This window comes from Hemicordylus capensis, chromosome 6, assembly GCF_027244095.1.
Source record: "Hemicordylus capensis ecotype Gifberg chromosome 6, rHemCap1.1.pri, whole genome shotgun sequence".
NCBI classification, from domain to species: domain Eukaryota; kingdom Metazoa; phylum Chordata; class Lepidosauria; order Squamata; family Cordylidae; genus Hemicordylus; species Hemicordylus capensis.
Window position 1 is genome coordinate 75,336,012 of NC_069662.1, and position 18,714 is coordinate 75,354,725.

General features: G+C 44.5%; 1 protein-coding gene across 11 annotated transcripts in view; it reads left to right on the forward strand.

Annotated features, from left to right (window-relative positions):
- Positions 1-17,581, forward strand: part of AHRR (aryl hydrocarbon receptor repressor) — a 138,854-nt gene extending 121,273 nt beyond the window's left edge. For all 11 annotated transcript variants that reach the window (XM_053265314.1, XM_053265306.1, XM_053265313.1 and 8 more), the window contains one exon: positions 13,745-17,581. In XM_053265314.1, the coding sequence (XP_053121289.1) occupies positions 13,745-14,852 (1,108 nt within the window). In that variant the 3' untranslated portion in view covers positions 14,853-17,581. The remainder of the gene's footprint in view (positions 1-13,744) is intronic.
- The last annotated feature ends 1,133 nt before the right edge of the window (positions 17,582-18,714 follow it).

The following is an 18,714-nucleotide window of genomic DNA, read 5'->3' on the forward strand; positions in this document are numbered from 1 at the left end:
GTGCCTGTTCTTGTGCAGCCAGTATTAAACCCTCTGTTTCTTTCTTGCCATTCTTAAGCCATTGCCAGGTCTTGGTGATGTCTGATTTTCCACTTATATTGTGCAAATATTGACCATGCAGGGGCTTATTTCTCCATTTTTCTGCTCGGTTCTTGACTTGTTCTTTCTTGTAGGCCTGCTTTCTTTCATTGGTGTTGAATAGTTTATCGTTCTTGACCATTTGAAGTGCATCTTCTTCACTGTCCTTGATATATTTTTCAAGGCCTCTTTTCTGCTCCTCTACTGTTTGATGGACTTGCAGCATTCCTCTTCCACCTGAGCTGCGAGGGAGGTAGAGCCTGTCAACATCACTGCGGGGGTGCAGAGCATGATTGATGGTCATGATTTTCCTGGTCTTACGATCTAGTGTCTCTAGCTCTGCCTGGATCCAGTCTATTATTCCTGCAGTGTATCTGATAACAGGTATAGCCCAGGTGTTTATGGCTTGTATGGTGTTCCTGCCATTGAGTTTGGACTTGAGGATTTTTCTGACTCTCCTGATGTATTCACTTCCAATTTTTCTTTTAACTTCAGTGTGTGCGATGTTATCAGCCTGGAGAATGCCCAAGTATTTGTAAGGTTCTTTCTCTTCCAGGTTCTTGATCCTGCTTCCATTGGGCAGTTCTATTCCTTCTGGTTTTGTTATTTTTCCTCTTTTCATTATTAATGCAGCACACTTGTCTAGTCCAAACTCCATTGCTATATCGCTACTGAATATACGGACAGTGTTTAGCAGTGATTCGATTTCTGACTGGGACTTTCCATACAACTTCAGATCGTCCATGTACAGCAGATGGTTGATTTGACTTGATGTTTTAGATGTTTGGTATCCGAGGCCTGTTTTGTTTAGTATTTGTGAATGTGGGGTCATGGCGATTACAAACAATAGAGGGGATAGTGAGTCCCCTTGGAAAATGCCTCTTCTAATGCTAACCTGTCCAAGTGCCTCGCCATTGATTTTTATCTGTGTATTCCACATGCTCATTGCTTTTTAAATAAATATCTGAATGTTTTTGCTGACACCAGTTGTTTTTAAACATTTTAGTATCCATGTGTGAGGCAGTGAATTGAAGGCTTTCTTGTAGTCAATCCATGCAACACTTAGATTTGTTTTTCTTCTCTTGCAGTTTTCTAAAATCATTTTGTCAATCAGCAGCTGGTCTTTTGTGCCTCTGGTGTTTGGGCAATTTCCTTTCTGTTCAACTGGAAGCTGTTTGTTAGTTAATAAGTGTTGCATCACTTCATCTGCTATTATTCCAGTTAATAATTTGAACATGGTTGGCAGACAGGTTATCGGTCTATAATTACTTGGAACTGCACCTTTTGCTGGGTCTTTCATGATGAGATGAGTTTTCCCAGTTGTTAGCCATTGTTCAATATCACCACCTATTATTATTATTATTATTGACATTTAATATACCGCCCACTCCAAAGACTCTGGGTGGTGTACAACAGGCAAACAGGTAACATTAAAAATTACATTACATTAATAATTAAAAATTATTAAAGAACTAAAGTAACTATCAAAAAACAGAAAAATGAACTACAGGGCAAAGGCCTGGTGTAGAATGATGTAGAAGTAGGGGTAAGCATCAAGGTGGCCACATTTGCACATTTGCAGATGATACCAAACTCTTTCGCGTAGTGAAATCCAAAACAGATTGTGAGGACCTCCAAAAGGATCTCTCCAAACTGGGTGAGTGGGCAACAAAATGGCAAATGCGGTTCAATGTTGGCAAGTGTAAAGTGATGCACATTGAGACGAAAAACCCCAACCATGTATATGTTGATGGGATCTGAGCTGTCAGTGACTTACCAGGAGAGGGATCTTGGGGTCGTGGTGGACAGCTTGTTGAAAGTGTCCACTCAATGTGTGGCTGCTGTGAAAAAGGCCAATTCCATGCTAGAGATCATTAGGAAGGGAATTGAAAATAAAACTGCTAATATTATAATGCCCTTATACAAAACTATGGTGCGGCCACACCTGGAGTACTGTGTACAATTCTGGTCACCACATTTTAAAAAGGACATTGTAGAACTGGAAAAGGTGCAGAAGAGGGCAACCAAGATGATCAGGGGGTTACAGCACCTTTCTTATGAGGCAAGGCTACATCATCTGGGGCTATTTAGTTTAGAAAAAAGATAACGGGAGGGAGACATGATAGAGGTCTATAAAATCATGCATGGTGTGGAGAAAGTGGATAGAGAGAAATTCTTCTCCCTCTCCCCTAACACTAGAACCAGGGGTCATCCCATGAAATTGATTGCCAGGAAATCTTCTCCCTCTCCCCTAACACTAGAACCAGGGGTCATCCCATGAAATTGATTGCCAGGAAATTTAGGGCCATCAAACGGAAGGAAATTGCCAGGAAATTTAGGGCCAGCACACAATGCATAATCAACTTGTGGAATTCTCTGCCACAAGATGTGGTGACAGCCAACAACCTGGATGGCTTTAAGAGGGGCTTGGATAACTTCATGGAAGAGAGGTCTGAGTACCAGTTGCAAGCAAGTAAGCAGGAGAGAGGGCATGCTCTCAACTCCTGCCTGTAGGCTTCCAGTGGCATCTGGTTAGCCACTGTGTGAAACAGGTTGCTGGACTAGATGGCCCTTGGGCCTGATCCAGCAGGGCTGTTCTTATGTTCTTAAGTTATTCCTTATCTGTAGCCATACTGTTCAGAAGTAATCTAGGAAACTGCATGCCAATCAGATAAGAAGTGATAATCTGTAACTGGATAATTATGGCTTACCTTCACATCCAGCACTTTTCTTTGCCAGGTTGTTGAGTAGTTTGCTGAAACCCACCCATTTAGTCTGTAGTTCACAGAAGTTCCATTATCTGTTGTCCCTTGCACAGTTGCTCTAGCTGTTATTGCTTAAGAGGAGCACATGTACAGAATTGTCATAAACTTCTGGTACTTTTTGTGCTTGTCTAATCATTTTCCAGTTGAATCTACCTTTTTAAAATATTACATATCCCATTTTAAATAATTCAGAACTTAGGGCTATAGTTGAAGTGCCATGATGATCAATGTGGTTGGAATAGTTCTTCAACATGGTCTTTGTCTTCTACACAAATGGGCTATGCGCCTGCGCAGAGACCTTGTCAGAACCTAACAAGCTCGATTCTCCTGCTTTTGGTGGGAACCCCTCCCCCAGCCGCTATATGTGGCTGCGCCACTTCTCATCCCCTCAGTCTTTCTTTGTCCGCACTTCAGTAAACATCATGGAGTCTACAGCTCGGCAACGAGTAGGATCTTGCTGTCCCATTGTTGTTTTCTCCCTGCTTCTTTACAAAATTTCATTGCCTCCTTTATTTCTTCATTTATTACGCGTAGTAGCATTTCCCCTTGGTGTTTTGTTTCTTGTGGGTTTTTCCCTTTCCTGGAGCTCCTATCCCAGCTGGGACGGAGCGTGGTGGCCGGCTGGCCTTCGGCATTTATGCCAGGCATGACGAACTTTAAAAAATGGATTTGATGCGGATCTAAGGTCCCTTCCCCTTCATACTGAGTATCTGTTGTGCTTGGGGGAATCCTACGTTATCGAGACCTGTCTTCACTGCCAGAAGTTCACGAAGCAGGCTCGCAAAAATAGGGCTTCTCGCCTGCGCACAGTCCTGTGGGACCTGGCTCTCCATTCCTATGAAGCCTTTTCGTTAAAGTGGTCCATAAAAATGGCTTCATCAGTACAATCGGAGTGTGCGGTGTCTGCTCCTGTGGAGGCCGAAAACCCAACCCCGGTAACGGTATTGGCATCCTATTTCGCTCGGCCTTTGGCTTCGAGTGCGCCAGTGCGCTCACTCGAACCAGACCTCCAAACATCAGGCGCCTGTGGTACCGAAGTCCTCCCCTTATTCCTCGAGATCAGTACCGAAGATGAAAAAGAAGCTGAAGCTGCATTGTGATTTTCTGGCAGGTTGACACCTCCCTCCTATATCCAAGAAGAGAACAGCGGAGGTTCCCGTGTCTGAGGCCCCTGTAGCCAAGAAGACTAAAGTGGCCTCGGATCATCCTGTACAGAAGTCGTCGGTGTCAACAAGGCCTAGCTTGCCTGTGACTGCTGAGTTGTTGGACTTGGTCCACGATCAGGCTAGATCAAGTAGGGAATGTTCAGTGGCGTTGAATGAACCGGGTTATGGTTCATCAGAAGAAGAGGCTTATTCTCCAGCCAAGCCTACAGAAGTCTCATCGTGGCTGCCTAGGCGCCGTCACCCCCTCGAAAGCACCAAGAGAGTGTCCCTCTTAGAGATCGTGGTGCCCGCTGGTGCGCGGAAGAACACTCCTCGACATATGAACAGGATTGGTCCTGGGACCGTCATGATCAATCATATCCAGATCAATACCGGGTGGCAGAATATCGCTCTCCCTTGGTTGACATTGAGCCTTTTTACGGCGCATGTTGCCAGGACTCTGGATCGTGCGATTGGTACCGACTATCGGTCTGACTATTTGGACTATGCTCGACCCCGCTATAAGTCCCGTTTTTCAGAAGGTCCCACGTATGGAAAACCTGGAACGATGAGGGGTTGGCGTGAACCCCCCTCACACTTGGAAGGGAGGCCATGTTCCCACTCACTGCAACGCTCCTCTAGGGATAAATACGAGCGTCGCGAACCACCCCCTTTGGTTTCAGTGGTGCATCAGGCTACCATGCCTGTCCAAGAACTTTCTGTTTCAATACCGGACAATCCAGGCAGCAAACTGGGCTCCCTTCCAGGTTCGCCGCCTGTGGCTCAAGACCCTTTGGCTCCCCAGGAGCCTGAATATTAATTAATTAATTAATTAATTAATTAGCACATTTTTATACCGCCCTAACCCAAGGTCTCCGGGTGGTTCAAAACAAACAAATACTAAAAACAATTTAAAACAAATAATAAACAATCAAAAGTTTAAAAAGTTTAAAAGCTAAAAGTTAAAAAGCTAAAAAGCTTGGGTAAAAAAATAAGTCTTTAGACCCCTTTTAAAAGCCACTAGAGATGGGGAGACTCTTATTCCCACGGGAAGTGCGTTCCAAAGTCTCGGGGCGACAACAGAGAAGGCCCATCTCTGGGTGGCCACCAAACGACATGAAGGTAGCCACAGACGAGCCTCCCCTGATGAACGTAGTGGACGAAGGAGATCATGCAGAAGAAGACGCTCTCTTAAGTACCGTGGGCCTAAGCTGTTTAGGGCTTTATAGGTTACTAGTGTTTTTAAGCCCGTTGGATAACGGGCGCTAGAAGAGTTGCCAGGCCTGGGCCCGCTGCCCGCGGCTGCGGCCGGGCCCGCCACCCACCGCTCCGGCCGGGACCACCGCCGCATCCAGTTTCCCCCGCCGCCTCAACCGGCGGCCGGAAGCGGCCGCCCCGAAGAAGCCGGGTAAGCGGCGGTGCGGCCAGGCCTTCCGGGCGCCCCGGCTGCCATTCCCCCTCCCGCCGCCACCAGCCTCTATGCCGCGGCCAGTCTCCCTGGCCGGGCAGGGGCCCCAACGTCTCCCAGCCGCCCAGCTTCGGCGGCGGCGCCAGGCCTCGGCGGCGGCTTCACCACCACCTCGGCCGGCTTCCCCCGCCACCTCCTCCCCCCGCCCGGCTTCGGCGGCACGGCCAGGCCTCGGCCATGGCTCTGCCGCCGCCTCAGCCAGTTTTCCCCGCCGCCGCTTACCCGGCTTCTTCGGGGCAGCCGCTTCTGGCCGCCCAAGATGGCCGCCGGGTGCTGGCGGTCGTGTCTCCCTTGCTCTGTTCTGGGCATGCGCTTCGCGCATGCCCAGAACAGCCCAGGGAGGCCCGAACACATGCTTGGTGTCCGTCCACGGACGGACACCAAAGGTTTTATTAGAGAGGATAACCAGCACTTTGTATTTTGCCCGGAAACTTATCGGCAGCCAGTGCAACCCCTGTAATATAGGAGTAATATGGTCTCTTCGAGATGACCCAGAGACCAACCTGGCTGCCGCATTTTGTACTAATTGTAGTTTCTGGACTACGTACAAAGGCAGCACCACATAGAGCGCATTGCAGTAATCAAGTCTGGAGGTTACCAGCAAGTGTACTACTGTTTTGAGATCATGAACTTCAAGAAACAGACGCAGCTGGCATATCAACTGAAGCTGATAGAAAGCGCTTCTGGCCACTGCCTCAACCTGGGAAACCAGGGAGAGGTGTGGATCCAGAAGCACTCCCAGACTGCGTACCTGTTCCTTCTGAGGAAGTGTGACCCCATCTAGAACAGGTAGATCAATATCGCTCCCCGAGTGACGACCACACACAATAAGTACCTCCGTCTTGTCTGGATTCAGTCTCAGTTTGTTATCCCTCATCCATCCCATTACTGCTTTCAAGCAGGCATTCAGGAAGGATATGCCTTCTCCTGATGATGTTGACATGGAGAAATAGATTTGGGTGTCATCAGCATACTGATAACACCCAGCACCAAATCTTCGGATGATCTCTCCCAGCAGTTTCATGTAGATATTAAAAAGCATTGGAGATGGTATGGAGCCCTGAGGGACACCATACATAAGTTCACATTTCAAAGAGCGACAGTCTCCAAGCAACACCATCTGGAATCTGTCTGAGAGGTAGGAGCGGAACCACTGTAAAACAATGCCTCCCACCCCCAACACTCTCAACATTCCAGAAGGATACTATAGTCAATAGTATTGAAAGCCGCCGAGAGATCCAAAAGGACCAACAGAGTCACACTTCCTCTGTCCATTCCCAATTGGAGATCATCCATCAGGCCGACCAAGGTAGTCTCCACCCCATAGCCCTCCAGAAAACCAGTTTGAAATGGGTCTAGATAATCAGTTTTCTCCAAGACCGCCTGGAGCTAGGAGGCCACCACCCTGGATATGAGAGCAATGCTAGCTCCCAGGACTCTGAAGTCATTTCCCTGGGCTCATCCCCGCTCAACATACAGTCTGACTCAAAACCTGTCTCCCCATCGGAGGACCTCAAGCAATGCTCCACTTATGTAGCCTGGATGGCTTCGGCCTTGGGCGTGAGCCTTGGTAACCAGCAAAAGGGTGAACTGGACCCATTATTCAGCCTTATCGATTCGGAGGCCAAGGTTCTGGCCACCTTGGCCCTGAACTCAGCATGGTTAAAGGTTATGTAGGCTCACTGAAAGAAGCCGGCAACACTTTCTTAGCCAAACAGGTGTTTGGAGAATTTCTACCGGGTGCAACTACAGGATGATATGACCTTTTTGAAAAATCATCCCACACAAAGTTCTATTGTTGTGGAGGTGTCCTTGCAAAGGACCAGAGGTCACAGCCAGTTGGCACCAAGCGACAAAGAAGGCAGGAAATTGGACTCCTTTGGGAGGAGGCTTTATTCGGGCTCAGCCCTCCACTTAAGGGTAGCCAATAACACCCAATATAACCACTTTTTGTGGGGAAAGGGGGTCCCTTTCTGGATCTCCTCCCACAGGATAAGAGGGGTCCAGCAAAAGCGTTTTTCCGTGAGGCCATTCAGGTGGCAAAACTGGAATTTTATTCGGCCTGACATTCGATGGAATGTGCGGCTAAGATGATGGCCACAGCAGTGGCGCTCAGACAACACGCTTGGCTGAGTTCATCGGGACTTCACTATGAGGCCTGGGCTAGGCTTGAGGACCTGCCCTTCGAGGGCTCTAGCCTTTTCTCAAAGCAGACTGATGTTATGCTCCAGAAGGTTCAGAAGTTGAGGAGCACAATATGCTCCATGTCATATGCTTCACAGGCTTGCAAACCACAGAGAACTGCCAAGTGGTCACCTTATCAACCATGGAAGGCCCCATGGCCTTTGGAACGGTCCTTTCGTGGCAACAAGTTCCAGTCAAGATACAAGTCAGGCAACCAGCCCAATAAGCCGGCCTTTCAGAAACAGCGCCTGAATACTTTCTAAAAGATGCAGTGACTCTGGGCACTTCAGGACTCGCCTGGCCCTATTCTCTGTGAACTGGGGCAAGGGGGCTAGAGACCAGTGGGTCCTGGCAATCATTCATTTGGGTTATGCCCTGGTGTTTTGTGGGACATGGCCGATGTCTGGTATTGTGGTGATTCCTTGAACCCCAGAATTGGACCAGAAGGTTGTTGCTCTCCTGTCAAAGGATGTGATCAAGAAGGTCACCAACCCAGACAGCCCCGGGTTCTATTCCCGGTACTTTCTTGTGCCAAAACCAGACAGAGGTCAGCGCCCTATTCTAGATCTTAGGGCCCTGAACAAACATTTGGTCTACAAGAGGTTCTGAATGCTGTCGGTACCAACCATCATGACCATCCTGAAAAGAACATGTGGATGGTTTCCCTGAACTTACAAGATGCGTACTACCACATATCGATTCACCCTTAGCATTGTCGCTTCCTGCGTTTTCAGATCGGGGGGATCCCCTATCAATTCAAGGCCTTGCCATTCAGCCTTACGATGGCACCGAGGGTTTTTACGAAATGTCTGGCCCTGGTAGTGGCTTTCCAGCAAGAGCAAGTATAGCTGGTGCTACCATATCTAGACAGTTGGCTCATCTTGGCGAGCACCATAAGTGCAGTCCTGGACACCCTCGAGATCATGGCAGCTACTCTACAGGTCTTGTGGTTCCAAATAAATTTCAAAAAATATCAGTTAGAACCAACCCAGTGGATTCAGTTCATTGGGCTGATATTCGACAAAACCTTGGAAAAGGTCTTCCTTCCAATGGGCCATATAGATACTCTCCAGAAGCTGGCAGGGGCTTTCTTGGCTGGAGGTCCACAAACTATGCGCTCAGTACAGCGCCTGTTGGGTCACATGGCAGCTACTACGTATGTTCTGCCTCAAGCGCTTCTTTGGATGTGCATCATTCAGAGATGGTTTCTGAACGTGTTCGATCCCCTTTGGGATCTGGGCCATCTAAAGCACACACACCCCTCGATGGGTATGGGCTACAGCAGAGTGGTGGACAGATTTTCGGCACCTGAGTGTCTGTACTCCCTTTCAGGCCCCTCGATCCCATTGGGTGGTCACAATGGATGCCTTGGAGCTTGGTTGGGGGGCACACTTGGACAGGTTTCGTCTGAGTAGACATTGGTCCCCCAAGGAGAGGACTCGCCACATCAATTATTTGGAGCTGTTGGCCATTTTCAACACTCTCAAGGGCTTCTTACCCATGAGCGGAGGTCACGCAGTGACAATACAAACAGACAATACGATGGCGAAAGTGGTACATGCGGTAACGCTTCAGGCGATTCATATACAAGGTTCCTTGAATGTCCAGGCGGACACTCTAAGCAGAATGATGGTGATCTTCCATGAGTGGGCATTACACTGGGGTGTTCTCAGGGATACATTTGTAAATTGGGGAGTCTCGACTCTGGACCTATTTGCTTCCTGGGACAATACACAATGTACTCTCTATTGCTCCAGGGTAGGGGAGGGCAAAGGCTCTCGGGGCAATGCCTTCATCTTGTCTTGGACGGGCTCACTTCTGTATGTGTTTCCCCCATTTTCCCTCATTCTGAGGGTCCTGCACAAGCTAAGGGTGGATCGGGCTAGGGCGATCCTGATAGCCCTGTGGTGGCCCAGGAGGCATTGGTTTCCGGCCCTGAGGTGCTTGTCGGTGGATTGAAGGTGCCTACCTGTCATGCCGGACCTACTGTCACAGGAGAAGGGACGGGTGCTCCACCCAGATGTTCAATCCCTCCATCTGATGGCATGGAAGGTCCTGCTGACTTCCTGTTGAGACAAGGAACTTTTGGTTGCTGCTAGAAAGCAGTCCACATGGAAGTCGTATGATCACAAATGGACTCGTTTCTGTTCCTTCGCTTCCCTGCATGGGTTTCATGCGTTTAATCCATCTGTACAAGATGTATGTAATTATCTGTTGTCCCTTAAGGAATCTGGTTTAAAGCTTTCATCCCTTGAGGTGTATTTGGCTGCCATTGTGGCACGTTCCCTCACTGACCGGGCTTCATGGTTTAAAGATCTGGTGGTAAAATGTTTTCTGAAAGGTTTGACTCATACGTTCCCAGATGATCCTGTCATGTCACCGGCCTGGGACCTGTCAGTGGTATTGGCTGGCCTGCTATGGCCACCATTTGAGCCCTTGGCTTCAATTGATCCTCATCTTCTGACCTGGAAGGTCGCCTTTTTGGTGGTCATTACCTCCACCAGGAGGCTCAGTGAGTTGAGGGCCCTGAGGGTTGACCAACCATACCTTCAGTTCCATAAGGACAAGGTAATTCTCAGGCCAGATGTCCAGTTCTTGCCCGAAGTGGTGTCCATGTTTCACCATTCGTCCCCGCTCACTTTGCCCGCGTTTTCCCCCAAATCCTTCATTGGCTACAGAAAGAAGGTTACACCGTTTGGACATTTGAAGGGCGTTATCCTTCTACATTCAGAGGTCTGCTGACTGGAGGAAATCTCTTTCCTTGTTGGTTCTATATGATGGGCTGCATAAAGGTCTACAAGTTTCGACCCAGTCCATGACTAGATGGTTCATTTCCACAACTGAACTTTGTTATCAGTTGGCTCATAAGCAGTTGCCTGCTATGATTAAGGCATACACTGTTACGTCCATGGAGGCCTCTGGGGCCTTTGATCAGGCCATCCCATTGGACGCTATATGTCAGGCAGCTACTTGGGTTTCGCCTCATTCACTTATCCATCATTATGTAATTGATACCAGGGCATGGAATGATGCTATGTTTGGCAGGAGTGTCCTTCAATTCATTTTCAGTTGATGTACTTGTTTCTGCAATAAAAATTTCTGGCAGATTATGTTTGCTTCTGTTCTTCCCTTTTCCTTGGGTGCTAGCTTGTTATGCGCTCATTTGTGTAGAAGACAGAGACCACGTCGAAGAACAACAGGTTATTCACCTGTAACTTTGGTTCTTCTAGTGGTCATCTGTACTTCTACACACCCTCCCGTCCTCCCTGCAGGGTTCACTGAAGCTGGACTCTGTGACTGAGAGGATGAGTAGTCGCGCAGCCTCATGTAGCGGCCGGGGGTGGGGTTCCCACCCAGAGCAGGGGAATTGAGCTTGTTAGGTTCCGACGAGGTCGCTGCACAGGCACGTTGCCCATTTGTGTGGAAGTACAGATGACCACTAGAAGAACCAAAGTTACAGGTAAGTAACCTGTTGTTCACTAACTATTAACAGTTATAACTGTATATATTCATTCCACTTTGATAAATATCAAGACCTCCCTCTACTGGGGACCTGTATATTTGCAGCATAATTTATTTGAAAGGCACTTAACTCATATGTTGGAAGATTAGGCCCAGACACGCACCCATCCCCTGAATATCTTGACTGACGCTCATCCCCTGCCATTGAGTGAATCTTTTTCATTTCTTAATCTAAATTTTTGGAAACTATGAACTCCCAGGAACACACACCTAGCTAGAGTAAAAGAAAAAATGGTAGGGTGCAAACAGACTAATTCATCTCATCTATTATGTATAGATTATGTTGTTATCTCTAGATCAGGGCTTGTAGTTATAGCATGCTCTGATCACATGAAAAAGCCCTAAAAACATGACTGATGATAATCTACATTAGCTGTGACCTCTCAGGAAAGAGTACTTGGGGATATAGTGGAAAGCTCATAGAAAGCTTCAACTGTGTGCCATAGCAATAGAAAAAGCATGCTGTTTAATAAATTACAAGGAATGGGTTGAAAACAAAATAGCTGTATAGTGATATATGTCTGGGCATCTTTAGAATATAGGCTGACATCCTGACTAACAAAGCATGTGAGGATGTAGTGAGAGCTGTCATGCAACTCCAGTGGTCTAATCAAAAATTCAGAAGTGCAAGTGCTCTCCATGACAACCCTCCACCACAGACAGATGCAATAATTTGGGGTAGTAGTACAAAGAGTAGTTTTGTAATGCTACAGAGTTTGAATCTTATCCATCCAGAAAGGATTATCTGGATTATCAGCCAGAAAGGGTAAAAGATACTCCTGGTAACAGAAGGCAGGAAGAATGGTAATAAAACTCATTTTATTATATTCAGTTATGTAACACACTATTGGAATAGCAAGATTTATTTATTTATTTATCTATCTAGCTAGCTAGCTATTTATTTATTGTTAAATTTATATACCGCCTTTCATTAAAACAATCCCAAGGCGGTTTACAGCAAAATTTAAAAACAAGATTGTAAAAGAGACACAGTTGAAATATTAAGCTAAAAATATAAAACAAAAGCAAAAAAAGCAATACAGAGTACAAAGAGCAGCAGCATAGACAAATAAAAGCCTGGGCAAAAAGCCAAGATTTTACACTCTTTCTAAAAGCTGTGATGGAGGCCGAGGAGTGAATGCTCTGGAGAGCATTCCAGAGTCTAGGGGCAGCAACAGAGAAGGCCCTGTCCCGCGTGCATGACAACCGAGCCTCCCTCATTGTTGGCACCCGGAACAGAGCCCCCTCAGATGACCTCGTCAAGCGGGCAGCAACCCTTGGGAGCAGGCGGTTTCTCAGGTATCCTTTTGATTCCTCTGGAGACCCTGGAGAAAAAAACGGGCCGGGACTGCATCCCTGCACCACTGTGCAACTCCCTCAATCCTCTTCTGCTCATGCTGTTGCACAAGAGCCCTAATACTTCTGAGTGCTGCCTATGCTCCAGAAGCTTCTCTAAGAGCAGAAACACACCATGGAGGGTCAGCAACAGGTTCCCCCTCTGTAAGACTGTACTGACAGTAAGACTGCACTGACAGCTTACAGAAGCTTTAGCACTCTTGTGCAACAGCATGAGCACAAAGGGACCCAGGGAGTTGCACAAGGGCTCCTGCTATGCCCCTGCTAATGCACTTACTTTATTAGTATATCAGCCACTGTGTATAGTTGTGGTCAGTCCATCCTAAAAACTGATACCCTACAGCCGGAAAAGGTTCAAAAAAGGGCATCTAAAATTATCAAGGGGTTCAAACACCTTGTATATGAAGAAAATCTAAAGTATCTGGGGATTTTGTAATGCAGAGGGAAAGGCACTTAAGATGGGAGGGGGGACAATTAAGGGTAGCTGCTGGTATTGTTTTTCTCCTTCAGTGCTAAAACTCAGGATTGGCAATAAAACTGATAGGCAGTAGGTTAAGGGTAGATTTTCACACGCAACTAACTTATGGACTTCACTTCCTCAAGATTTGGAAATGGCTTTTTAAAAGTATTGGACAAAGTCATGGATGATAAGTCTCTCAGTGGCTGTCAGTCACAATTGCTCTAAATAGAATGCCCATACTAAGAGGCTCTGAATACCAGATGCTCAGATCCCTCATCTTTGTGCCCTGCTGGTAAGCTTTGAGAGCATCTGGCTGGTGGCAGTTGGAGCAAAATGTTGGACTAGGACCTTGGTCTGATTTAGCAAGGCCATGCTTGTGTTATCTAGAAGATTTTTGAAACCACTTTGCTGCTTCAAGTTTCATCTAGGTATGTTTAAAACAAAAGAGTATTGGAAGGTTTTGCAGTTGTGAAGGATTCAGAGAATGTAAGTTAATGCTAATTATGAACTAGCATAAAATAATGATGAATGAGATAGTACTGTGCAGTATACAACTGAGTGCAACTATGGAGTGCATAATGATTAATAATATGCCACTAAGATACGTTAAAGGAACTCATCCCAGTGATGTACCAGTGAATTCTTGTTCTTTTCCTGCACTATATATTTCTGTGTCACATTTTAGAAAAATGCTGTTTATATGTTTGAAATATGAAGTATGAAATATGTTTTGCTGTCTGATTTATTTTTCTGCTTTTATTGAAAGAGAAGAAAATGGTCATCAGAAGATACCAGGCAGTACTGCAAGCATAAAAGGGAATAGGGAAGCACTGGGACTTATGAAGCATAATAAGTGGACTCCAAAGAAAAAAGAGCAGGAAAGCATAAAAGTGAAATTTGAACCCAGTACAGATGATGATAATGAAATTTTTATTCAGCAAGAATGTGCCAGTCCTATTGTGTCATTATTTGGAGTTCAGCACAATAATAATGGAGACGGAATTTGGACTTCAAGGAATACATCAAGTACTTGTTCTAGAAGTCAGCACAATGAGAATACATGCCCAAACAAAACTCTAAGACCATTCCACAATAGAGATCAGAGGCTCTTCAGTATATCATCTACTTGTCCTTCCCACTGGGGTGGCATTGAAAATTGTCAGCCTTATCAAAGCTTGCAGCAGTTCTCAGCAGACAGCTATTCAGCAGAATATATGAAATTACAACGTTCCCCAGAACCTCTGTACAACACTGGTTTGGCTCATAACATGCTGATCAAAACTGAGTATGATTCAGATTCTGAAAATATAGCTAACAGTTATGCCATTTCACCAAGTCGGGTTTGGATGGATGAAAATGGATTGACTGCAACAAAAAAGCAGTCAATCCATTGTCCTACTAGGGCCTACCTTAAAACTGAACTGGACCACCAGGAGCAACCATCTCCTTACCAAACCCCAAAGCATTGTGCTTACTCACCATATAACTGGCAACGCATTGTGATGCACCATACCAGCAACGTCAGTAGAAATGGATCTGGCAAAGGGATTCATAACAAGGATACCACTCCACTGGGCCCTCAGAACTCGATTTGTTTAGAGACCATGGAGGGCATACATGGCACGTATTACTGTAATCCATTTTATAGTTCCAGTTTAGTAGATGAGAAAGGGCTGAATGGCCAGGTTCTGAAAACACACTGTGAGTTTAGAAATCTCAGCTTAATGCAGACAATCAAACATGAGCCGTTGGATTCTCCACCTATATCTAGCAGTGCTCAGAACAGAGTACAAACTACTTTTCCTGAAACTGCAGTAGCAGACTCTCATCCTCCTAAAATAATGGGATGTACATTTTCTCAACACACTGTGTAATGTCTTAGAATGCTTTTAATATTGTTCACAGTAGGCTCATTAGTGCAGGGACAGGACATGAAACAGAAAGTGCCCCAATCATAATAAAGTACTTTCTGTTGCAGGGATTTGGGCAACTATTTTGGTTGTTCATTTGTTTTTGGTGCAACAATGGGGCCTGGCACCGATTGGCCTTCTAACTTAAGAATAGTGGGTGAGATAAGAACTCTGAATTACATGAAGAAGTGCCCTTAATATTTACAGAAGCACTGCATAATGTGTTGTAGATTATTTCCTACTGAAATACAATGGCAATTACTTTTTAATAAAAAAGGGAAAAGGGTTGCATAAAACGACACAGCAATTCATTTCACTTAGCCACTAATGTGATATAACCTGTGGTTCCCAAGTACTGTACTTCAGGAGTGTCTCTTGTGCAATTCAGTGAATTAAATATAAATAAAAGGAAAGGAAATAGTCCCATATGAGCACCAGAAGTACAATACTTGTTCTCCATTACCTGTTGTTTAGGGTCCAAAGAAACATAGCAGAAGAAGCAGGGAGAGGGAGAAGGTAGTTTTGGTAGAAGCATTGAGGCTACAAGGTCAGGAGTTCCTTGGATCATAGCTAGGGAAAGTGGGTAGGGGGAGAGGGAAGGAGCTATAGTCTGCCTGGGGTGACTGTTGTGGGAAGGGCTGCTGAGGAAAGAGAAAAAGAGAAGTGAGTGTGGTATGAGAGACAGCTGGCAACATAAGGACCTGTCTTGTGGCTTTTGACTGTATGAAGATGTTTATAGATTAGTTGGTACTTTGGCCATCCTTACCCAAGGTAAAACTATGTATAAATCTTATGTCAAAATGTTCCAGCGTACTTCACAAAACCATCAGCCTAGCTGCCCCTATAGTACATGAGCCTGCTGGAGTATCAGTACTTTCTGGGGAAACAAATGCTCGTTGTGAGATGGAAAATCCCTAGAGATGGAAAATATGTGATGATATTGCAGGCACTTTCAGCATGTTATGCTTTTATTGTCCTGACCATCGGGCCTTTAGCAGCCAAATTTGCGGGGAGGAATACAAAACCTACTATTAAATGTTATTGGTGTTCTCAGAGGAATGGAAATGAAAATTGTCAGAAATGTTCTCCAAAAATGATTCCATGGAGAGAATACAACAGTTTGCTCATTGTTGCACTAACCCTTTGCTCTGTGAAAAAATGCTGTAATTTTACCCTAATCGTTTGGATAATCGTTAAAGGATAATCATTCAGGATAAAGAAGAGGTGATAACAGAGAGAAAGTTGTAAATGCAACCATGCTATCACTTATTTTCCGTGGGTGGGATGTGTGTGGGGGGGGGGGGGGGGGGTGTTAGACATTGCCAAAAATCACTGTGAGCATTCGTCCTCCTGATGGCCAAAATGTGTGGGCCTGCCTTACTAGTATCAGTTGCCCCAAATGATCAAGAACTTAAGCTATATCGAACTTAAGCTATATCTTAAGGAACCTGAAGTGTTTGCCTGCTATTGCATCTTCCTCAGTTGCCATTTGTGTATAAACCCCATGCTGTTATGGAACAATGTAAGCTGCAGTGATGCAAATAGTGACTAGTAATGTAGTAGCCCTTTGTGTATGCTTATGTTACTCAGGAAAACTGTTCCCTTGACTGTTAGGCTAGTCCTATGCTGCTCCTATGTGCCATAAAGATAGACTTCAGATCCAACTTGTGAGCACTGCTTCAACTGTTGTGATATGGAACCAGCCGAGAACCTTGAAGCCAGATCCTATGCACTCCGGAAATGGAGCATGAATTATAAGACTAAACTTTAAATCACAAAACCTATCTCCTTTCCTGCTTCTGCATTGTAATGCTTTGACTTCCACTCATATTTTATATTGAATATACAATTGCACTTCTAAATTGGTAATGCATTCTAACGAGTAGTTTATATATTGCATTTCATAAAATGAAGATCACAAATTCATATGATCTGTTTTGTGACTGAATAAAAGAATTTGCTACTAATTTAGAGAGCGAGATCATCAAAACCACACACATCCTATCAAAGCATGGATTTTATTTTTCAGATGGGTATTAATGGGAAAGGAATTCCCATTGTTGTTCACCATAAGGACACAGAGAATTGAAAAATAAGCAGTACTGAAATTTTTTAAGACTCACAAGCAATCTGAAATAGAAAGATAATTTAATCCTTTACCTTAAACATTTTTCTGTTAACAGATACTATCTGGTAAAGTTGTTCCATGGTCTTCATATTTGTAACGTCAGTCTTAATTGGTCTAGGAATATTAACATTAATAAAACATGTTTGTGGTAAAACCTCTTATCTATGTTTGCAATTCAGGATTGTATACTTGGCTTACAAATATCTGTTTGCACATACAAAAACAAACAGATTATGTGATTTATGTTACCTCAGCAAATGTTCAGTCTGAGGTATTGAACCAAGGAACAATGCTAAAAGAGGAATCAACAAACATTATACTTGGATAATATTTCTAAGAATTGTAGCATAATTCATTCTATAATAGCAGTCCTAGTGGCTTGAAAATATATATCAAGCTAAAGTTACGAATAATATTTTTTTTAAGCAAGCTTTGTATGTTTTCAGAAGAGAATTTTAAACTGCATTGTTGCCGAAACAGTTGCACTATTGAGTGACCTTTTTTGCAAAGGTTTCTCACTATTCTGATTTCAACTTTAAATAAAATTTCTTAAATTTATACCCTGCTGCTATCTGAAAATGTAAAATTCATCATTGGTTAATTAATATTCTATATATAAACCAATGTGTGAAAGTTTTGTCTTCTTCTTTTCTGTTCAGTTTGCCAGGTATGTGAGAATTTATATACATATGTGAGAGCTTCCATATAAGGCCATTTCAACACACATACACAGCTATATAGTATTTCAAGATTTAATATTGAGACTTCAAAGACTGGAATGTAGCAATTGAAGGATACAACTTATTTCAAAAATGCAACTGAAAGGGAGGTGAAAGAGTATTTATTTAAAAACTGAGTCCACCTGCAGAAAAATCCAAGAACATGAACAAGGTAGCTCAGTGGAGAGCATCTCACTAAAAATAAATGGAAGGAAAAAACACATTGTGGTTGGAGTCTGCCATGCCAATGAGAATATGTAGGTGATGCTTTCCTGAAACCTATGTTTCAAGAAACATTAGCAGTTAGAAGTATGTTTCAAAAAATAATAATGGTGGACTTCAACTATTCCGATATCTGTTGCAAGACTAACTCTGCTAAACATAGAATGTATTAAATTCTTAACATGCCTTGCTGATAACTTCCCCTATTAGGAAAGAAAGGAAGGCACAACAGGAATCAGCTATCCTTAACTTGATCCTAATCGATTGGGAAGAGTTGGTTAATGAGGTTAAAAATAGTGGGAATTTGGGGGAAATGTCCATGTAATGCTTGAATTCTTGACCTTATAGAAAGTTAATGGTGAGCCCTGAATTTCAAACACGCACTTTGCATTTCAGGAAAGATTATTTTAACAAGCTCAGATGAGTGCTAGGTAGGATTCCATGGCTAGATAAACTAAAGGGGAAAAAAGGGGAGACACTGACTTTTTACAGTGTGGCTGAACAAGCTCAGTGATGAGCTAAAAGCAAAAAAGAGCACATAGACAAATGGAAGGAAGGACAAGACCATTAAAGATGAATCTTCATTCATATATATATATATATATATATATATATATGGCATACACGTGGTTAATCCCATGTGTGGCAGCTCTCAGGAGAGTTCATGAGAAGAAGCACCTGATTGGGCAGTGGGGATTCCATATGCAGATAGGGAGGAGGAGCCTGTGATGGTTACGGTCAGTTGGAATGCAAATAA